The sequence below is a fragment of the Mya arenaria genome, chromosome 6 (genome assembly GCF_026914265.1).
Source record: "Mya arenaria isolate MELC-2E11 chromosome 6, ASM2691426v1".
Classification (NCBI taxonomy): domain Eukaryota; kingdom Metazoa; phylum Mollusca; class Bivalvia; order Myida; family Myidae; genus Mya; species Mya arenaria.
Genome location: NC_069127.1, coordinates 67735173 through 67758228, shown reverse-complemented (window position 1 = coordinate 67758228; position 23056 = coordinate 67735173). Strand labels below are relative to the sequence as shown.

General features: G+C 35.0%; 1 protein-coding gene across 1 annotated transcript in view; it reads right to left on the bottom strand.

The window, feature by feature from the left end:
- Window positions 1–23056, bottom strand: part of LOC128237984 (receptor-type tyrosine-protein phosphatase F-like) — a 46463-nt gene that overhangs the window by 2707 nt on the left and 20700 nt on the right. The window contains exons 10-29 of the mRNA XM_052953560.1: window positions 21875–22015; window positions 19343–19519; window positions 19005–19148; window positions 18638–18783; window positions 18337–18411; window positions 17939–18005; window positions 17181–17360; window positions 16544–16684; window positions 16237–16363; window positions 15329–15396; window positions 9659–9767; window positions 9303–9404; window positions 8896–8983; window positions 6255–6345; window positions 5529–5605; window positions 5282–5416; window positions 4235–4357; window positions 2158–2321; window positions 1677–1812; window positions 214–289 (exon numbers count right to left, since the gene is read on the bottom strand). Coding sequence (XP_052809520.1) covers window positions 214–289; window positions 1677–1812; window positions 2158–2321; window positions 4235–4357; window positions 5282–5416; window positions 5529–5605; window positions 6255–6345; window positions 8896–8983; window positions 9303–9404; window positions 9659–9767; window positions 15329–15396; window positions 16237–16363; window positions 16544–16684; window positions 17181–17360; window positions 17939–18005; window positions 18337–18411; window positions 18638–18783; window positions 19005–19148; window positions 19343–19519; window positions 21875–22015 — 2367 coding nt within the window. The remainder of the gene's footprint in view (window positions 1–213; window positions 290–1676; window positions 1813–2157; window positions 2322–4234; window positions 4358–5281; window positions 5417–5528; window positions 5606–6254; window positions 6346–8895; window positions 8984–9302; window positions 9405–9658; window positions 9768–15328; window positions 15397–16236; window positions 16364–16543; window positions 16685–17180; window positions 17361–17938; window positions 18006–18336; window positions 18412–18637; window positions 18784–19004; window positions 19149–19342; window positions 19520–21874; window positions 22016–23056) is intronic.

Genomic DNA, 23056 nt, shown 5'->3' with positions numbered 1-23056 from the left:
GCGCCTCGATGTATTCGAACAGTTCAAACAATTTGTGAACCATACCAATCATAAGGACTACGCAAGATTGTGACAGATTTGCTTTGTAACACCTAGATATTTTGAATCCAGACCAACTGTGGCAAAATATAATCACGAAAACACCATTCAACACAATATAAACACTATCCTGTTCATGCATTGAATGGGCATAACTTAAAGTGGTTAACTTACGTTCCTCCACCTCCTCATAATTTCTGTCCGAGGTTATACATGCCTTCAGACACTCGTGGATAAAGATGAACTGGTCCTGGATATAAAATTGAATTTAGCATGATCTCAGTTAAAACAACTATAACCGCTACTTACAATAAACTCGACATTATTTTAAATTACACATCCACAGCTTAATATTGCTTAATAATAGTCTAGACCATGTATAGTGTTCCTTATCAGTAACATGACCTTGAATACGCAGGTGGCTCACCACAGGAAGTATTGACTTATAAACAAACACAAACCTTCACATACCACAGCTTTGACCAAGTTGCCTTAGATGCTCCACCACGCAAAGTTTATACAGAACAAGCACATTCGTTCACTCACCTCAGTTTGGACCTTGTTACCTCAGATGGTTCACCACAGGAAGTATGCATAAAACAAGCACATACATTACAAGACTCAGTTTGGACCATGTTGCTGCAGATGCTCCACCACGGGAATTCGGACAGAACAAACACATACGTTATCCGACTCATTTTGGACCATGTTGGTGCAAATGCTCCACCACGGGAATTCGGACAGAACAAGCACATACATTACCCGACTCAGTTTGGACCATGTTGCTGCAGATGCTCCACCACGGGAATTCGGACAGAACAAGCACATACATTACCCGACTCAGTTTGGACCATGTTGCTGCATATGCTCCACCACGGGAAGCTCGGACAAAACAAGCACATTTGTTTTATCACCTCGGTTTGGACCATGTTGCTGCAGATGCTCCACCACGGGAATTCGGACAGAACAAACACATACGTTACCCGACTCAGTTTGGACCATGTTGCTGCAAATGCTCCACCACGGGAATTCGGACAGAACAAGCACATACATTACCCGACTCAGTTTGGACCATGTTGCTGCAGATGCTCCACCACGGGAATTCGGACAGAACAAGCACATACATTACCCGACTCAGTTTGGACCATGTTGCTGCAGATGCTCCACCACGGGAATTCGGACAGAACAAGCACATACATTACCCGACTCAGTTTGGACCATGTTGCTGCATATGCTCCACCACGGGAAGCTCGGACAAAACAAGCACATTTGTTTTATCACCTCGGTTTGGACCATGTTGCTGCAGATGCTCCACCACGGGAATTCGGACAGAACAAACACATACGTTACCCGACTCAGTTTGGACCATGTTGCTGCAAATGCTCCACCACGGGAATTCGGACAGAACAAGCACATACATTACCCGACTCAGTTTGGACCATGTTGCTGCAGATGCTCCACCACGGGAATTCGGACAAAACAAGCACATTCGTTCACTCACCTCAGTTTGGACCATCTGCTGCAATTCTCCACCAAAAAAAGTATGGACAGAACAAGCCTAGCCCACCTCTGTTCGAACCATGTTGCATTGGTCTACCGCGAAATGAATAGACAGACCAAGTACATACTATACCCACCTCAGTTTGGACCATGTTGCAACGATGGTTATTCATATCAAGCACGAGTTTGTATACGTCTACGTCGTCATGGTGACGGATGTGTTGCAGTAGATGGTCCACCACGATAAACGTCCCCGTCCGACCTACACCAGCGCTACATTGAAGAGTTGAAGATCGGAATAATATGACTCTTAATAAAAATTTGTATATTGCATTTTAATATTATATATAACTTAACAATTGGGTTTTACCAATGAAAAAACAATTTTCGAAGGTGACAATGGTTAAATAATCATAATGTACCAAAACCACGATCGCCATAAGCAAGAGGGTTATTAAAAAACTGCTATATTTGGAACCAAAAAATAAAAACAAACAATGCACTGAGCCATGTTTTGGGGAAGTCATGCATAATGCCGGCAGTGAGGGTTTACGAACATAATTATCTATGAGAAAGAAAGTGCAGGTAAATAAACATGAACACAATTCCGCAGCACACCTGCAGTGCACAACCATTGGCCCCTTGTCCCTTGTGTCATGTTGACGTTTATTGTGAACTTTCACCACCTCGAAAAACTCCAGGAGCATTTCCGGAAGCTCAGGGCAGCCCATATCTGGCCACTTAAGATAAGCGAACTGACGGACAGAACGTCGTTCTCCGTTCTGAAATGGGAGCATACGGTGTGTTGACAAGCGGGGAAACAAAACGATCGCTTTTTCATAGCAATTCTAATTTTAATGCTCACAATTTATAAACGAATAGTACAAATTTAGGTTGTTTCACTTAAGGAATTCGTGCTTACTGGCAAAATCATGTATCGATGCAATTTTTCAACTACACCAGCATGTCAATAAAACCAAGTAAGATAGTGTTGGTGAAGAAAAATGGGAGAACTATATGTACGCGATAAAAATTTGTCTTCATTTCGCTTTTAACAGCAAGTAAACCCATAAACAGCTATACTAGATGGATACACCGGAACTATAGCACACTTTGACTTCGGGAACCTGGAAACAATATTGTTGGAGCACAGTTGTTAGGGGGCCTCAGATTGCAGAAAGAATGCGGCTCGAACATTTCAAGTTATTTTATTAAGTGAAATAAAGTTGCAACTTTTTCAAAGATTTTGGAAGCGTGTCTCAAATTAATCTAAGTGTTCGCACTTTCAGAAGGTCTCAAAATTCTCAAGTTAAATACTATCTAAATTTAGTATTTCTACATCAATGCCAAAATGTTCCAATTTCGTAGAAAATAAAACGACAGCCGCAGAATTAATGTTATTCATTTTAAATCTTGGTAAAATTATCAAACATTTCCAAAAAAAAATCAAAGTTTATAAAATAATCAGAGAAAACAAACTAAAAATGCGGCTTGTCTCAATGAAAACCTTACCAAAAATGCCATCTTTCAGCAATTTCCAGGGATTTGGCCATAAACTGACCGAAAATGGGCCGAAAAATGGTCGTTTAACAGAGCGGCCCGTTTTCGGCTAAGAATCGGCCAGAAAACGGCCAACTTTCGACTTGACACTTGGCCGGCGGCCAAAAACGGCAAAAAAACCCGGCCAGGCTATGGCAGAAACAGCGGCAGCCATTTTGGATTTATATGAAAAACCACGTTTAGTGGACAAAATCCAGACTTCCTCACGCAGATATTAACATACAAATATAAACAATTTCACTCAGGACCATAATATTCGCAATTAACTGGTAATCGATTAAATGATGCAACAAAGCAACGTTCAATCAAGCAAGAAGGAAGCTGTGAAGCTGCTTTAAACATGTACAATAATTCGTACTCAAAATAACGCGAGTATAAGTGTTATACACGAAATCAAGTTGAAGTGTAGTATTTTGCAGGTCTTAAAGTGATCTTCATTTTTATCTGGATTAATTTATCGTTTATCGTAGGTACATGGAATAAACGACATAAACTTAAACATACAAAACAAAATCGCGGCATCCCTGTCAGATTCCTATTTTGCGTCATTACAAATGAAGGAATTCAGAAATTTCTACGTAAACTATGCACAGAAAGCATGAAAAGGATGCCATAATCCTAAATATTTGAGGTATTAAGTAAAATGACATTATTTTGTATTTCTTATGTCCAGATGCGGGTCGCATCAATATCAAACTGTATGAAATATGAACTATGAACTATGAAGGCAATGCATGTTCGGCCTTACGATAGCTGTAGAGTACTAACAAGGGGTGACACAATTTATCAATGCTGCTACGGACCCGAGGTCAGGCCATTAAAAGTAATGGAGGCACTGTATCTTCCTTATTTTACTTCCCGGTCATTTGTACAGTTTATGTTTTAGTAGCAAGTAGTACTTTGTAGTTGTAACAAATTTACTTGTTTAATCACATCAATTGAATATCTTAACAAATTGAAATTATTTTTATTCAGTTCAAGTCAAGACGACACGTAAACGTTCCGTCGAAATAAAATATTATTTTTAAAAGACCGCAGAGGTCGCAAGTCATCATTATTGTGCCAAACAAATTCGAAAACAAATAATATAACAACTGGTACATAGTTCTGCAAAAGGGTGAATTCAAGAACTCACTAATTTGATTTCGAAGATTCTGAGTATGTAGTCGGAGAGGTTGGACTCTGACGCCACTGAGACAAGCAGGTCCCCGTAATACTTCGGTTTGTTCACATCCGGCCAATACTTGTCACACTTGATCTGCAGAAACACGAATATTTAGATGTATTTTACAGCAATTTTACTAATGCAAACATTAAAATGTCCGGGCACCACTGTCTTACGTACATCAAAAAAGTGCATAAATGGGTATTTTATATTCTGCTTTAAATTTAGGCATCCAAAGACAAACGCTTTTAAAACAGAAAAAATAATGAGTTAAAGATGCACTTGTATAACAACATAATAAGGATAATTGCAAAATAAGGCGCCAAAAATGAAACACTACTAATATTTTCTATTTTTTTCCCTTTCTTAAAGATTATGTGACGGAAGTATTAGTTTTTATGATCAACGAGGAAGAAAAAAATGAATTAAAAAATAAATATAGTATGCTTTCAAAGAAAACTGAGTCAGCTGCCTTTTCATTTTTCCAAGTGTTTGAAGTGGTGTAACGTTATCTTATTATAAAATTCAATTTTACACATTTGTTTAAAACAATGGTAATACAATTTTAGTTGATGAACCTATCTAGAAATAGGATTTGTAATGTTCTTCAATTATGCAGCACCAACAAACAAAACAAAATATACCACAGGGTTGCACTTTTTAAGTAGATTCAGATTTTCACGGATTGCCTCTTTAACCAAGCGTACAAACTTTTACTATTATCCGTTTCATATGTATACCTAGCTTAGCATTAGCAATAAAAATAGAAATACGCATTTGAAATAAAAAGTTTTATATTCTGTTAAGCATTGTTTAATGAAACATGTATACAAAATAATCCCTGTGATTATACTGAATATATGTAAAATTTACCACTGAATAGCAGTGTTTTGCCCTTTTTCAAATTAAAGTGTTATAACTAATTTTAACCTCTATCGGAATACGTTCTTTTTAATTTTAATAAGCACATGGGAAGCACATAGGAACACCATGTGCAACTGTGTGCAAATATCTTACCCTTCCGTTTTCAACGAGCTTCGTCAGCATGACAATCGTGTCCACATTTTGCTCCCAGACCATTCGCCAGAAGTCGTCAAACGTGGCCTGCATCGGACCCTGGGTGGCAATATACTCGCGTAGGGATGTGTAGCCCTGTAAGTAGTTAAAGTCATTTGAAAACTCTTCCGAGTTTAAGTTTAATTCCACTTCATAAACAAACCATTATATAATTGATTTAAAACATGTGAAATTAGGCGTCACTTACCGGTATGTAATTGGCATTTATATAGTCAGATCCCCCAACATTATCTGACGGTCTAAGTTTTACTCGCGAGTGGTCATCTAAAAATAAAATAAAATTCAGGCCCAAATTTCGTAAGAAATATTTAGCTCAAGTAGTTTATTTCATGTTCCCAAATAAATACTTGATTTTACAAATTAAAATTTATCGAGATTATCATAAAGATAGTTTTCATTGAATGTCTCAGAACTCTTTAAAATAAGAATATAACACAAATTATACTTAACCAAAATGGTTTGTTTAGCATGATCTGTTATAAGTGACTAAATATAGTTCAAGAAACTTTGGCTAAGGACAAGCACAGTAGTCTTAATATATCCGAGGTCCTCTTTAAAGATACAAGTTTTAAGACCAAACAAATACCGAACAAGAGACACAACGCTACAGCACAGTAAGTAGCAAACAAATATCAAAATAAAGTCATTAGTTAATGTTACTGTAGCTGTATAGGCATGATCAATGAAAACGTAGAAAAAGAAAGAACTCTTTGGGGGGTTCGGGCTAATTTGCAGTGTCCCAAACCCACATTTGCCGTAACATTTATAAATAATGGCAAATCTAAAAAAAACATAAGCTTTAGCCGCGTGACTTTAAAAATATATTATACCATAATATAAATTATGGTTTAGATATCTAAATCAATAGTTAAGGAAAACCAAAAGGTAAATCTTCAGAAAATAACATACTTACATGGAAAACTGTGTGTGTATCGATTTTTCGCTCGACAGTTCTGAGATTTGGCAACGGTACAAGGGTGTTTAGGGCTTGGTTCCTTAATAGTCTAGGCTCATATGAAACGAAGTTGTTGTAATATTCATTTAGAAACTGACAGTTGAGTATAAAAACAATATGCATAAAAATAAGTGTCCAGGTGATGATAGACTTTGCACTTTGTGCTTGATATATAATTGGAAAAAGTAACTATACGTAAACCTGACGATTGTAGTAGACATAACTGTTTTATAGATAATTTAAACAAGCAAATTCGTTGAATTGATATTCTACTCCTGATTAGGAAAAGAAGATGGCATGGAAATCAAATGTTGGTGAATTATTCCAACGGAAACATGCACTCCCTCGTTACTCAGTTAAAAACATTCATCAACGCAAGTTTCATGAAGATTGGATCAGAAATTTAAGGAAAACAACTGCCTTTGGAGTGTTCATAAGGGTTTTCTGAGATTGAACCTATTTGACATAGTTTCAAACTCATCGAAAAATTCATCGAGGCAAAACTATGATTAAATTTCGTGAACATTTTTTTTTCCAAGATGTCTTTTAGATTTAACCTTTTTACTTGCTTTCTGACTCTGACCCACTTTTAAAGTCTACCAAGATCATACCGAGGGGAACATTCTGACCACTGTTTGAACAAAGCCTGACCAATCAATGCGATTATTTTTTTATAATAATAATAATAATAATAATAATAATAATAATAATTATTATTATTATTATTATTATTATTATTATTATTATTATTATTATTATAAATATTATTACTATTTTTACAAAGCCTATCAAATCAACGACAATTTTGGTTTCTGATCACGATTTTTCAAAGATTTTACTTTGTGGCCTAGTTTCAGACCTGATCTGAACTAGTTTCAAGCTAGTTCAAACTCAAGTATACTGGCTTTATTTCTTTCTACTATTCGACCTAGATTTGACACACTTTAAAGAAAAACAGTGAAATTTTATAAAGGATAAAACCCTGTCCAAGTTTGAACATTGTCTGACAAATTATTACTATTATATGGTTTCAGACAAAACATGTTCCTAATATTTCTTTTTGACTTGATGGAGTGACTTAGTTATGACCCATTGTGACCCTCCTTGAAATACATTGAGTTTCCATTGAGGGTTTGTCCAAGTTTGAAAAAAAATATCTGACAATTCATTACCATGAACTTGTTTCAGACAAAAACGACTTGTTTTTTTACCACATGTGACTCAGTTTTAATTTGTCCAAGAGTTCATCAAGGGAAAGCATTCAGATTAAAGTTGTTGAATAGTGGACCAATTATAATGCCCCTAGTGTGATTCAAACTTTTATTCTACAATTTGACTTTGTGCCTAAGTTTTGACCCAATGTCAAAGGAAACATTCTGCACAAATTTAAAGATAATCTAACCAATCCCATTATGATATGATTCCGATTATATGGTTCAGGTCACAAAATACAAGATTTGACCTAGTGACCAAACTTATTTTTTCACATGTTACCCGCTTAATATTGGACCAATTACAATGTCTTTAGTGTGTTCCAAAGATTCTTTTTAAGATTAGATCTAAAAAGTGTAACAATCTGACCAAGTTTGCACATTACGTGACCATATCCTTTCAAGATATGGTTCCGGACAGAAAACTATGAGGACTGATGGAATGACAGACAAACAACACCAAATCAATATACAGTTAAACTGTGGTCGTTCGAACGAGCGGCCGTTCGAGAACCGGTGGTCCCTCGAGGTCGGAGCTTGATCCCGAACATCTTTCCTTCTGTTTTCTTATAAAATATACCTACGCTGCATCGAAACCTAAATATGTCGAGGAAACGAGCAATATAGTCTGTCCAAAGTACACAAATCATGCACAAAACCTTATGTGAGCCCAGGAGGTAATAATTTCACACTTCTTTTCCGAACGCGTGTTCCAAAATAATCAAACAATTGCTAGGTGTCAAAATTTTCGCAAGTTGTTTACGCATGACCGAAAGTAGTTGATAAGGGCATTTGAAAAGATAATTATGAGAAGTTAATGACGAGAAGTTAATTGTTAGAAATGAAAATGAGTAATAAGAATATGAATAAACACAACCACATTCATCCAACATCGGAATCTCTGAAAATAATTCCTTCTTGTCACTTTGTTTTGTAAAAATAAACATTTCTATTTATTCATATTTCTATTACAGTTTATATCTAGTATACATACGACAGCCTTTGAACATAAGAGCGGTTTCCACAACGCAACACATAATCGGTTTGAGACTTCAAACTTAAAATACACTGAAAGATATTTCATAACAGACTGGAAAATTGAAATTCGAGTCGTGCGAAACATCGGTTCCTTTGAGATTATTGCTCGGTCCCCGGCGTCCTCGAGCGATCGCAGTTTTACTGTAATACATTTCTCAAAACTCTTTGCTCGGCAAGGGATAATACATATCTATTAATAAAACTATTTGGAACAGTACAACTATTTTAATGGTTTTATTCAAGGCGAACGTCCTAGAAAATGTAATTATCGTAATTAAGAGACTCGTATGAATATCATGATTGCAATCTCAGTGTGCAACATGATAAATCTACGACGGTGGGAATTTAACCTTGTAAGCATCTGCGAAGATAAGATCATTGTCCTTGTGCATTTTCTCTACAAAGGCTGGAAACTCAGTCAGGTTTACTGGACCTTGTCTGAAACGAGAGGCTCATTGACTTTCTTCTCAATTATTAGTCCCAACACATGCATTTTGGCCTAAAGTTGATATTTTGTTGGACATAAAATACTTCTGTTGTTTATTTAATAAACAGTGAATAAGTGAAATATTTTACAAATCAAAGGTACCGACTCTTTTCCAAAACATCCAGTGATGCGACTCTAATTATTTTAAATGTTGAACGAGTTCGATCAAAGTGAATATCCGATCACAAAATTTATCTAATACACTATTAGTTCCAATAAAATTTCTAAAACGAATGTGCACATTAAAAGGAAATGACAAAGCAATATTACAAGTAAACAGCTCCAGGTTGTGCCTTCGTTTGTATTTCCCCCAATTCAACGAATCGGTCACTGGAAGTATGTGTTATGCTTTCTGTGTCCTTTTTGAAACAGCTGTAAAGAGGAAATTGCTTGTGATGTAAAATGGATATCATATCAATAAACACACACACTCAAATTAACCTTAGAGTTTGCCGTATGAAAATCAAAAGCCTGACATACATGAACAATTTGTCTTTTCTTCAAGCTGAATGGTTAGAATATGTGTTGCAGTGTTGCAACTTGTCTAAATAATTTATATAGGAAGTAAATGATTTCTGCTTTTAAAATGTTTAACATACGTACATTACACATTTTGGGTTACTTACGCTGCATGTTTCTTTCTCATAAAGAAGATCATTAATACAACTAGGACCAGCACAACAACCGCTGACACCGCTCCGCCAACAATTGCCCCCGTCATATAAGTCGCTACAACTAGAATTTGCACAGTCGTTGTTATTCTTATGAAGAAAAAATAAATAAACAGACATTCACTAAGATTATTGCCAAAATGGGAACGCATTGCCATAAGCCTTTATGGTGTTATTCTTCAAGATTATGAATTAAAATAATGACAAATGTGAACTAGTATGTACTTACTGTAACTTGAATTTGTAAAACTTTCTGAATTTAATAAAACCAAAGAATAAAGAATTGAATATTAACTAGTACATTATATTTTCAACTTCGGAAACTTTTTTTTCGAATTAAATAATTGATCACTATTTTAAATAGTTGCATTACTTTAAATATATATTGAAAACAATATTCAATAAGCCAATACACAATAGAAATAAATTAACTGTTGTGCCATATATGATTGCTTTTGACGGAATGATATCGTGGTGGGGTGACTTTCAGCTCAAAAGGCCACTATTAAAAGGGGTAACCCGGACCCCCCTTTGCTACATTTCATGTTATGCACCAAAATGACCGGGAAGGTCTGAAGTTTATCAGACTGCCGGCATAAATTAGCATAAATGGCGGCGAGCCGAGAAAATCCAAGATGGCCGACAAAGATGGCCGCCAAAATCTAAAAATCAAATTTGCTCTTTTTTGCCTTGTTAATCGACCTTTTCATCTCGTTTCAACATTATTTTTCACCTAAACTGTAAGAATGATCATAGTTTATGCTTTTTAGTGATGACATAGGGGGAAAAAGGGGAAAATATAACTTTTATACAAAAAATATATAAAAAAATGCCCAATTTTGCAAGGCAGTGTGGAATTTTAACATATATCTTTTGAATAATTGCATCCAGTAACCTTTTCTTGTATTATAAGATAACTTTTATTATTTATACATAAATAGATATGTTTTTATATGAGTTTTAACCAATTTTTATCCAACCAAAAGCTGTTTCATGTGGGTGGGGTAAATTGAAGTGGTTCTGAAAACCGGACCAAAAATTGAGAATTTTCTTAAAGTTTCATTATGAGGAAAAAACTGCTAGGTTGCATGCAACTGACACCTGCAATTATGTTGTATCAAAGCATGATTATCAGGGTGAAAGCATAAATTTGAATAAACAGTGGCGAGCTAAAATTATCCAAAATGGCTGACCTTTAGGTTGAATACCTGGCAACATGGAAAAATTTTCATGATTATATTTATAATAGTATTAAAAAGTGTATAAGTAGATGAAAGTTTATTAATGAACAAATAACAAAATAGTGATATTTAAACAATTATATCATTTTCAAAATAAATTAACTTCATTAAATCAATGATGGATAACATAATGACTTCCAAGATGGTTGCTAATATTTGATATCTTTGACAAAATAACAGTAGGCACATACAAATAATTTTTACCATTTTGCATATGAGTATATGCAAGTGCATCTTAATAACACTTCTGGGAACTAATAAAATCATAAAGCTAATTTAGCAATCTTCTAACTCAACATCTGCAAGTTCAGTAAACAAGTTCTGACATGAACTTGTGTTTGTCAAGCACCCCTTACAATCGCATGCTTCGGTACAAGGTTGCTCATTCGAACAACAAACACATTCATCTTTGCATGAATTACAGCAACTACAAAACCAAATCACTTAGCAATTCACGGGCAGCTGCAGCCTGTGTCATCATCAGAGGAATAAAAAATCCTGAATGTGGATCAACAGTATAACCATAGTCCAGACCGGTGACTTTTAAAGCCTTTGTACCCATATCACCAGCAACAAACAATGTCTCACCATTGACAAGAATATCATGGGCATGCAATGCAAGGTGTTCTGTATAAAGTTTACTCAACTCACATTTACTCTTTGTGCTGGTCAGTATACCTTTCCAGTCCCTGATCTGCATATTTGGTTGAATTGTAACTGGCGCATGGGAAAGAGTTTCACCCCGTTTTTGGCGCGTTTGGGCCTTCAAACTGTTAGTCACATACCTATCGAAAACCACATGGATGTGTTTGATACCATAACTGCTGGCTAATACACATCTCCAAAACTCTGAAGCCATTTCCGAGTAAGAGATTTGTCTATTTGATGAAGGTTGAAGCATTTGGACAATAGCCATCCCATCAAAGACAATACAATTAGAAGCAGCTGGGATACTGTAAATAACCTCATCTTTAACAAGACCTTCAATTTTGTCTAGGAAGTCGGATTTCTTTGTCATTGCTATGGAACCTTCATCAGTGAACAAACTAAGAGGGACTGGGGCATTTTCAAATGATAAAACCCGTTGCAAAGGCACCTTTTTGAATGTATTAATGGCCAAAAGCCGAAGATACCACTCCTAACCATTCATCTGAACAGATTTTGTGGCCGTTCGAACAACAGACTTAGACAGAGCCATGGTTTTTATTTTTAACCCGTGCCATTGGATCAAAGAACGACTTTTTTGTTGACTGGTCTTCTTCATCTATGAACCTCTCACTAACAAAGGTTTGCAGCAATCGTTTGCCTGTATCATGACAATTTAAAAGGCTCTCCTCCACCTCAAGCAGGACTGCTACTCCTGTAGCAATGTTTACTAGCTTTTCAGGGGGAGACGAAAGAGAAAACGGATCTATAAATGATTCATTCTCAAAAAGGGACAACATCTGACTAACTGCACTATTGTATGCATTTGTATGGAATGGAGTGTCTGTGTGATGTTTTGTTGATGTGGTCTGTCTGCGGTTTGCAAATGCTTTGGCATACTTTGCAGTTAACGGTCTCGATAAAAACCACCGTGTTAATGCACTGTCATTGTGTGTTAACCCTATAATACCACCAGAGGATTTGAGTGCCTTATTTTCTGTGACTTCAAGCACATAAACTATCCAGACGGCATTGAACGTGCCTTTTGTGAGTTTAGCAACAAACTGACCTTGATCGAAATTCTTTGTCAGGTGTTCAGGAATTTGATTCATCTTCAACACCATGTATGTCATGAACCTGGCATAAAAAGATCTATTTGAGGCAAACAGAAAAGGCAAAAACATCTGTTTGGCATCCTGGTGAGCACTCCAAATACCATGCCTCGAGGAAGATAGATACACTTTGATAGGCAAAGATACCTTAGTGAGATAGTCATCCCAAAATTTGAACAATGGTGACATTGATCTTCCCTCAGATCTGAATAACTCAATAAGAGGAATCATCTCAGAATCGATCAATCCTGAAATGCTATCAAATTCATTGCTATCAGAGTCGGAACTTTGTTTCATAGAGGCAATCCTCTGAAAAAGATTTTGAGGAAACTCTTTCTTGTTTTTGTTCAGCCCATGCTCTTAGCTGAAAGAGAAATCTGTTGTTCAACACTTCATCAATTATGAGAATAGCCCGCAAAGCTCGGTCAAAGTCTTTGCCAGACAATATATGACCAGCTGTCAACTTTGCAAAACATCAGACTCTACCATCAACAGTTTTAACCCCGCATCATAAATGTGCTCTATCCCACCAAAAATACTCATCATGAAATGCATGCCACCTTCAATAGGTATAACGCCCTCAAACTCACTCGGGTAGGCCCAGACAATTTCAAGGGCCTTTGTCAATAAGCCCATATCAAACACAATTGGACAAATATGTTGTCCTAAAGCACCCATCTGTTCTTTTGTACGGACTAATGTGGTATACACAGTGTTAAGATCAGTAGGGGGAGCTAATATGATTGGGTTCGAAAACAATGTCTGATGTTTGAACTAATGCAAATACAGTGGATATATTTGAAGGGATATAATTTACAGTTGCACTGTTTTTCATATATAAAATAGATTTATTTGCATTTCAAGCATATATTTTAATATTTATACTTATTCAGCTATCTTATAGTGAACATACATGTAAACACATGTTTTTGAACCATTTTCACTCATAACATTATTGCAAATTATCAAAACAAATAGTCTAGGACACTCTCAATTCAACTTTTCAAGTTTCTGATCACATAAATAAACAATCCATCCATCTCTTAAATATTTTAACATTTTATACATGACAAAACACATTTACTATGTTTAAGAAGGAATAAATGTTTAATATTCATTATAATTATAATCACTTTAGTGTCAAATGTTGAAAAAATGCCTTTGTTTACATGTTTTTAAATTTTCCCGCTGAAACAACTTCCACGGTGCTGATGTAAATTTTATCTTTGAAAATGATCCTACCTGTATAAATGGCTTTTAATTTATAAAATCCTTAAATTAATATGCTTTGATCAAACATAATTATAGATGGCAGTTTTGCAACTTAACAGTCTGTTCTCTCCAGTATAATCTGAACTAAATCCTGACCTGGTCCGAATTTTAAACCACTTCAATTTACCCCACCCACCCAAAAACAGCTTTTGACAATTTATAACTTGGTGGTAGATGGAAACAAGTTTGTAAATTATGTATAAATGTTATAATTATCTTTTAATCTAAGAAATAGGTAATGGGTGCAATAAATAAAAAAGATACAAATTAAAATAGTACCCTCATATGCAAAATTCTGGCAAAATTTTCACTATTTATTATGAAAAAATTGTAAATCTTTTATATTTTTACCAAGTTACATCCTGAAAAGACATAAACCATCTATATTCTTGCAAATGAGATGGAAAAATATGTAAAAATAGATAAATAGTTCTATTAACAAGGCAAAAAAGAGCATAGCTGATTTTCAGATTTTGGCGGCCATCTTTGTCGGCCATCTTGGATTTTCTCGGCTCGCCGCCATTCATGCTAATTTATGCCGGCAGTCTGATAAACTTCAGACCTTCCCGGTTGTTTTGGTATATAACATGAAATGTAGCAAAGGGGGGTCCGGGTCCCTGTTTTCAAATGTGCTAAAAGTCACCCTACCATCGGTATAAACGAAATGTATTGTATAACGTGTTTAAAATAGAGAAATCAAGCTTAGAACGTTCCTTATGCAGTCATGAAATAACTTGAGTTAAGTAAGTATTGAAACCATAGATACAATCAAAGATATAATATTGTCTTTACTCTCGCAACTCATCACTGGTCACGTGTATTTGATTTAAACTATGAATCATCAGAAAGTGAATAATTTGAGTCTAAGGGCTGTTTGAGTGGAGGTTTACATGCATATGTTTTTACCGTTAGAAACAAGAAAGCTAAGCATTGTATGTTGTCTTTCCATTTTCTATATAATTCACAATTATATATGATGAAATAAATCAAATAAACTTTCCTGAATGTATATATGCATAAAAATAGGCATTCATGTGCATAGCCATTGTTATGACATTCAGTATTATCACTTCGGTATTTTATAAGAGTATAGTTTTCATTAAGCTGTGATATAAAAGTTATACAAAATGCAACCGATAGCTATAAAACGGTCATATTACAAGAATGTAACAAAGACCAAACACCAAGACCTGTACCTCTAACAAGTGATTTCACTGTGAGAAAGAAAAATAATATAAAAACAAACTCAATTGCAAACGAGGTACAATAACTGTACAGTAATAATAAACACATATTGTGTAAATACTTTAATGCTAAATGGAGCCGAAGGAAGATCTCGTAAATATTCAAATTACCCGTTTCTATCGGTTGTGAGTATACGGATTCACTGCAGCCGTAGTCTGTACAAACGAAGGATTTTACTCTGAAAGAAACCCAATCGCACTGAATAATGACGCATATCGCGATATGCGACAAATTCTATATTTACACGACTGGATTTTGATGAAAAAAATGAATAGGCTTTGTATAACCCCTTTCGCAGATACCTCCTGTCGCCACATTCCACACTGCGGAATTTTGCCTGGATAGTCATTTGGAGCTCTTCGGCCATTTTTATCGAAAAAAACTGGATGTATGTCGGTACATCAGTTGAAGTTGTTCGTAAATTTTTGAATTATTTCATTAATTAAATGTAGTGTTTAAGAGTTGTATTTATTGATCTTAGTTTAAATTGAGTGACAGTGAAGTGAATTATTGCAAACATCATAAAGATTCCAAAGAATTGAGTCATAAAGTTTAACTGCTAAATAAAATTACTACGCGATCTACTTGCAGCGTTCCATTTTTTGAGTATGTAAACCGTCCAAATACATCCCAGGTTGTTTTCGATGAAAATGGCTGAGGAGTTCCAAATGCTGGATAGTTAGGCAATTCAATCGCATTGAAATGGAGAGATTATTTAGCGATGTTGATGCAACACCCGGCTCAAAACGGTATCCGCAAAAGTTCACTTTCGTATTAAACTTCAATATCAATTTGCAAATAAAACTTCCGTGATTGAAACCCTAAGAATCCATATAAAATAAACTTTTTAGAATTAATAAAAGCAACAGAATCGTACCAGAGGATGCAAAATACCAGTATTTATTTTGTTTGAACTTATCATAAACGATCTTATAAGTTTAAACTCGCATTCGCCCGGGCCGATAATTGAACGTATTAAATTGTTATAATGGCATTGAAAAATAAAGAAGCTGTATACTTGAAAGAGCGTCCATCAGGTAAAGGCCCGTTGCAATAATGCTTCGAAACAGAAGAACCGTAGCATTCTTCATTTCCAATGACAAATATGTTCGAACCATCTGTTGCAAAACGCTTACGCCAAATCCCTGAAGAAACAAACAAAATATGTTTGAGCATTGAGATTTATAATATTATTGATTTTACGAATTGATGGATAGTTAATCTTTTTGACATATTTCATTACATGAGGTTAAAAGAGTACTTGTCAATATGTTTGTGTGTTGTAATTGAATATTGAAAACTGTGTTCACAATTAATTCAGTTACCGCTTGTGCATGGCGGCCTCCAGTTTGGCTTTGTGACAATATATGGTGGAATATTGTTTAGGCCGTCTACTTGAAACCATGTCTTATACGTGTCACCAATCTTCTTTTGAAAGTCGTCTCTTGAACCAGCAAATGCTGAATCTAAAATGGAAAACAATGAAATTTGAATGTGTAAAGTTCATGTTATAAATGCTATGCTATCTATGTTATTAGATATGCTAATAGAGTATGGACTTGGCCTGGTAAGTGTATATGATATATAATGATATATAACTTTAAGAAGGCATTATAGCCAAACAACTAACAGTATTATTCAACTTATTTGTTAGACCATTGCTGTCGTTGCTCTGAACTAAAACCATTGCAATAAGGTGGTAAAACAGACATATTTGGTGAACTATTCCTTGCAATTCCGTGTTATTCCTTTTAAACGGATGTATTACAAATAAATGTGTTGTTCTTCAAAAGGTCAGTTCTTGAATTGTCTGGGTTTTTTAGGTTTTGCCAAGGGTTGTATAACATAAACAAACAACAGCACAATGAAACAAAGTCGTTGTATCAGAAACAGAACGTGTAAGAAGAGGCTGTTTCACGACAAAAACATATTGATGAAAGCTTGATTGGATATGCCGTTAACCTCTAGCTGCCTCATCGGCTTCTGCAACCACAATGCCCCACATAGTTGGTGGTCCGTTACTGCTATTGCAGAGAAACTGTGCAAGTGGAAGAGTTACTGCTATCTGATTCTCGTCATTGTCAACAGACACCGATGCCTTAAGCATCAGTGGTGTCTTGCTTTCGTCAACTTTTATCGGAGCTGTAAAAGAACAGTATGTATGTTTTCCATGTGTACTATAAAACTCTTTTGAAATAATGATATATGATATATCAAATTGATTATTTATTTTTATCAGGCTAGTTTATATCTGACCGTTGACCGTTGACATATTTATTTTGATATTATTGCTCATCATTAAGACTGCTCTTACACTGAATATACAATCATTAACAAACAATATGTCATTTAAACCCGTGAGTAAGATTTTTCTTAATAATTTACAAAAACACATCAAATGTTACATTCCCATGTAAATTTAAATTAATGTTTCATGCTAAGGTTGTCAAGTGTCATTCTTTGATAAACTAAATCCACTTAAGGAAAATATGTTTCACATATTGCAATAAATCTTCAGGGAATAAATCTGTACACTATACTTCAATAAACTCGTTCAAGACCTATCGGCCTAATGGTATTTTCAATGGACAAATAAAAAACACTTTTTACATTTATAATTTTGCATTGCAAATAAAAGAATGATGTGGATCAATTAAGTTATACATATAAGCTCGTACTTAAAATCATTCTAATTAATATTTATAAATGCGTGTCTTTACCTCCAGGTTTCACAGTAATCTCCTTATGGACAACTGCACCAGGCCCTACCCTTGTACGAGCTTGTATCTGTGATGGCAAATACTAGTTTTTTAGGATTGTTAAAATGTTTCGGGCAGTGACAAATGACAAACAAATAAACAAAACACATACACTGAGCTACACGTAGAAATTCCTTAGCAAAGACATATTTATATATAAAAGATCTGATCAAACTAAAGAAGACAAATGTTAGACAAAATATAATTTCTTAAGCTTTCTTTCAGAAACTTTAAACCTATTTATCAATCAACGTTTGTGATACTAGGTTTGAAACGACACACTAGTAACGTTCTTTAGCACGATGTAGCGCGAAAATATAGCTTTGCATTATGAGAAAAATATGCTCAAACAAACTAACCGACACATTGTAGCTACCAATTACATTGTAGTATACCGTCTTGCTCGTTGTGTTTGGACCAACATGTACCTCAATCTAAGAATCAAAGGTGGTCAAATGTTATTTAATGATTCGTGCTTTGTACCACTACCAACTGTGTTTTCTAATGCGAATCCCGATCAATATTGAAACAAAACAATCTTCACTGTCATGGTTTTGAAGGTGTCGAGCGACAGTTTTCCTCTGTGTTAACTTATACATAGGAAACTTGAAATAGAAAAAAATAGTTAATATCCTTATAATATATGTAAACGCTAATTGCCTGTTCATTTTGATATTGAATAACAAATCCTGTTAGGACGCCGTTTAGATCCCGCTCAGCAGGCTTATTCCAGTCAATACGAAAGTTCCGTTCCTCCAACACGTTCTCTTCTGGTTTTACATCAAAATGCGCTACAGGTCCAGGAACTACGATGTTTATCAATAATGATTATACATTAATAGATACAATTATGTATGTTATGATAAGCCTTAACTATTTATCGTATAGCTATTTAAGAAGCGCACACAAGCGAGAACGCACACACGCACACTGGCACAAATTTCATTATATAATAGAAACATTAAAATATTGATGTTTAATTGTATATTTTTACAAATACACACTCTCATCAATATTTAAAGCTCACCGGCTTCTGCAGTTCGAAATGTTTTCTTTTCTGAGCTTTCTATTAATTTGTCAAGACCTTCCTCAAACGTAATAGCGTCAACAACGATGTCGTAATCCCAGTAAGCGTCTAGACCAAGCACATTGCATTCGGTCGAGAGCTTGTCTGTAACATATAAATATATTATTTAAAATAGCAATCATTGTTCTCAGAACAAATATATAATTCAAATACTACATTATAACACTTAGAATTTAACATAATTGTCCTTTCTGATACGTGTTTTACATACTTGATCAAACCATTAAATGTCTTTACTTACGTTTGTTTATATAAAGAACACGTTGATTGCAACTTACCTGTACAATTACCAACACTAGTTGTGCACGACTGAATTCTGATGGAACCATTAACTGAATCGTTTATATGTACTATATACTTAGTTGGACCATTAAAATGGACAGCCTTTTCCCATTCAATCAGGAGAGATGATGAGGTTTTATCTATTGTGGAAACGTTGGTTGGTTTGTCTGGATCTTTAAAATATAAATGGTAATTACATATAAATAACAAAACATTGACATCGAAATAAGAATGATGTTTCGTTGGTAGAAAATACATATTTGAATGAAATTACCATTTTTGGGTTAAAAGTGTCAAGCATTTTTTCTTTACAACGTCAGACATGCGCTTGCATGCGAATTATGTTTTAGATAATTCCTTAATTTTTTAATGTCCAATCACAAAAGTTTTTACGCTCTTAACACATATAAACATTTACTAAAAATGCGATTATACCTGAAACTTTTAAAGTCTATTATTTGCTTCGTACCAATTGCGATGACATCGTGTACATTAGCTACAAATGGAGCAAGCTCTCAGGTTACAACATTTACCAGCTCTTGTGGATGATCGATTGGCCGCAGTTGATGAATGCATTCATTGATCTTGGTCTTGATAGAAGTGCGGTATTTTATATCGGTTTATATCCTGCTTTTCTTATCTTCGTTAAATGCTTGCCTGTGTCTTGTGGTCGTTCTCCTTCACAAATAAATTCGATGCCATGTTCCATTTGACTACATATGTGCAGACTGAGTGCCTATAACGTTTCAATTTCAGGCTTGAGTGTTATTTCTATTATTCCCCCGGCTCCAAGTGCATACCTCATAAAGGTCGTTTCAATGAACATATCGCTCCATATCGCGTTCCATGTTTCGGGTATTTGACGCATTATGTGTTCACCTTTTAAGATTTTTGACTGGTTTCGGAAGCGATTCCATCGATCTCAAATGATAGAGACCATAGCGGGCATACTAAAAGTTACCCGCCGCAAAAAGTTTAGAATCATACACTTGATCCCAGCTAGATGTAAGCACCAATCACCTTCCCTTTCAGCACGGATAAACATTATCATGATCCGTACAACTTTTAGATGACATTCGACCCATAACTGTTGCACGCTGTTTTGCTTTCTCGCAGAGGTTAAGAATTTCGCCTACAAAATACGATCACTTGCTGTATAATACATTGGCACCTTTTTTAACTTTTGATATCCATTTCAAAGAAGACCATTTTATGTCAAAATTTTGAAGAAGGGTAGTGATAATGGATTAATAATTATGAACTTTCAGTATTTCCCATAAAATAGTATGTCAATCATATGAAATCATGTCCTAATGTTTGAATGTATAAATTGTCCGTTGGCGGCCATCTTGGACGCCATCTTGAGTTCCAAGGGTTGCCCACCGATGCCAGAGTGGCATTATTCAGATTCTGTTATGGTAAGAAACGCTATTAAGAAAATGCATTGTGTATAGACGCCAATGCACTGTTCACACCGGGTACAAATTGTCCGTTGGCGGCCATCTTGGACGCCTTTTTGAATTCCAAGAGTTGCATACCGATGCCAGAGTGGCATCATTTAGATCCTGTTATGGTACAGTCTTGCCATTAAGAAAATGCAAAAACATTTTGTATATATGCCAATGCACTGATCACTCCGGGTACAAATTGTCCGTTGGCGGCCATCTTGGACGCCATCTTGAATTCCAAGATATGCCCACCGATGCCAGAGTGGCATCATTTAGATTATGTTATTGTGCAGTCATGCCATTAAGAAAATGCAAAAATATTTTGTATATACGCCAATGCACGGTTAACTCCGGGTTCTGCTGGACTATACTGACTTTTTAAACCATGTTGACCTTCGTTAGTGTTTCAATTTCATATACAACTTTACTTAAGCTTATTCAATTATATTTATATTAAAAATTGTTAAATCTATACATACTCGCGAATTGTCAATAGCGTCACTAAATATTTATATGGTAATCAAATTCATCTGACATTTTCTTGTTTTCAAAGCTTAATTTCGACTCAAATAAAACTACTTGTAAAATAAAAATTGCTGCTAGTAGACAACTGCATTCTGACGATTTTAAACACAGATTGAACCAATGTTAATTAATAACCTAACAAAATTTAAACCTGTTATCTTATAAGAAAAACATTAAATTTTGCCTTTTCACTAGCGAGTATATCCCAGGAAAATATATCACAAATTGCCAAATTTCCAAAACGATGAGTAATACATTTCAGTTTGTAAATATATTATATTTAAGGGGTTTACTCTTACAAAATGAAGGCAATATTTAAGAGATAGAATCAGCAACAATGACATCAACTATCAGAAACATACTCCTACAGTACACTCGTACCTTCTTCCAGTGTGCTGCTAGAAATAACTTTGAAAACACCCGTTGATTGAAGAGTAGCGTTATCATAGTTTATTATGTATGCCGTTATCGTAACATTGCAAAACGTCCCTGGATCAAGATTTGAAGCAGTAGCTGACAATTGCGTGACATTTTGAGTCTGATGTTTATTAATACTTGTGCCAATATTTGGGCTTTCACAATTCCATTTTATTTCATATCCATCTGTATGAGCTAGCGGCTTGTTCCAGACGACAGTGAGAGTTGAGTTGGTTACCACACCAATGTTTATTTCATCCACATTTACTGGATTAGGCTCTGAAATGTTTTTAATAAAAATGAGAAATAATGCCAGTTATAGTCACTATACACCCGTTGTCATTTGACTGAACAGGTATTATATTTTAATAAAAAGAAAGAACCAAAACAAACCTTTAAAACTCTCTGACGCATAAGTGTAGACAGATCATAGTTTAAAACGCATACAATTAAAAATTGCATACACAGTCTTACACATTAATGTTCTGCATGCACACGTTTCTGCATATGTTTTTTTGTTTTTATAATTATGGAAAAGGCATACTTCTCTTGACGTTAAAATAGATTGTGGCGCATAATGAATTGTTCAAATACCTTAGAGCAAGTAACTTGCTTTACCCAAAACTTTACCAAAAATATATATTGTTCCTAACTGCTGTTATACTTCGTTTTATGATCTGATGAAGAAAAATAAAATATATTTGGAAAATACATTGTTTGTTTTTTCGTTGGCTAAATGAAAAAAAAAATACAAACGCTTATCACAGTTAACTTACTCGTATACGTCTTGATTTCTGTAAATCGATCACTTTCAATAGCATTTGAAACTGTATAAACTTTCAAGGAATAACTTTGACCAGCTTGTAAGTTGGAAACAATAATAGATCCAGGCGGGTCAATATATATCTGATAGCAACTCGATGAATTCAATTTTATGCAGTATTTGTCAATTGTAAGTTCAGTGTTTCCAGTCACATCCAATCCAATCGAAGTTTCGTTTACAGATTTCAACAGCACACTTAGACGTGCAGGAGCTAAAAGTTTGATAAAAATAATAATAAAAAAATGTTATAGTTATTGTATATATACTTATTGTACTCATTTATTTAAGATTGATTGTGACGAGAGCATTATGCTGAAAAAAAAACACATTCTATGATCCGTTTCCTGGGTAGAAAACAGTACAGATTACCTTTTTGCGATGGCAAAATAATGTGCGTCTAGTTTGGCTCGAGCCCATTTTCTCGTTGAGGAACGTCGGATACCTTATCCACTACACCACTCTTACAATCAAGTTGTTGCAATTATAACAATTACAGC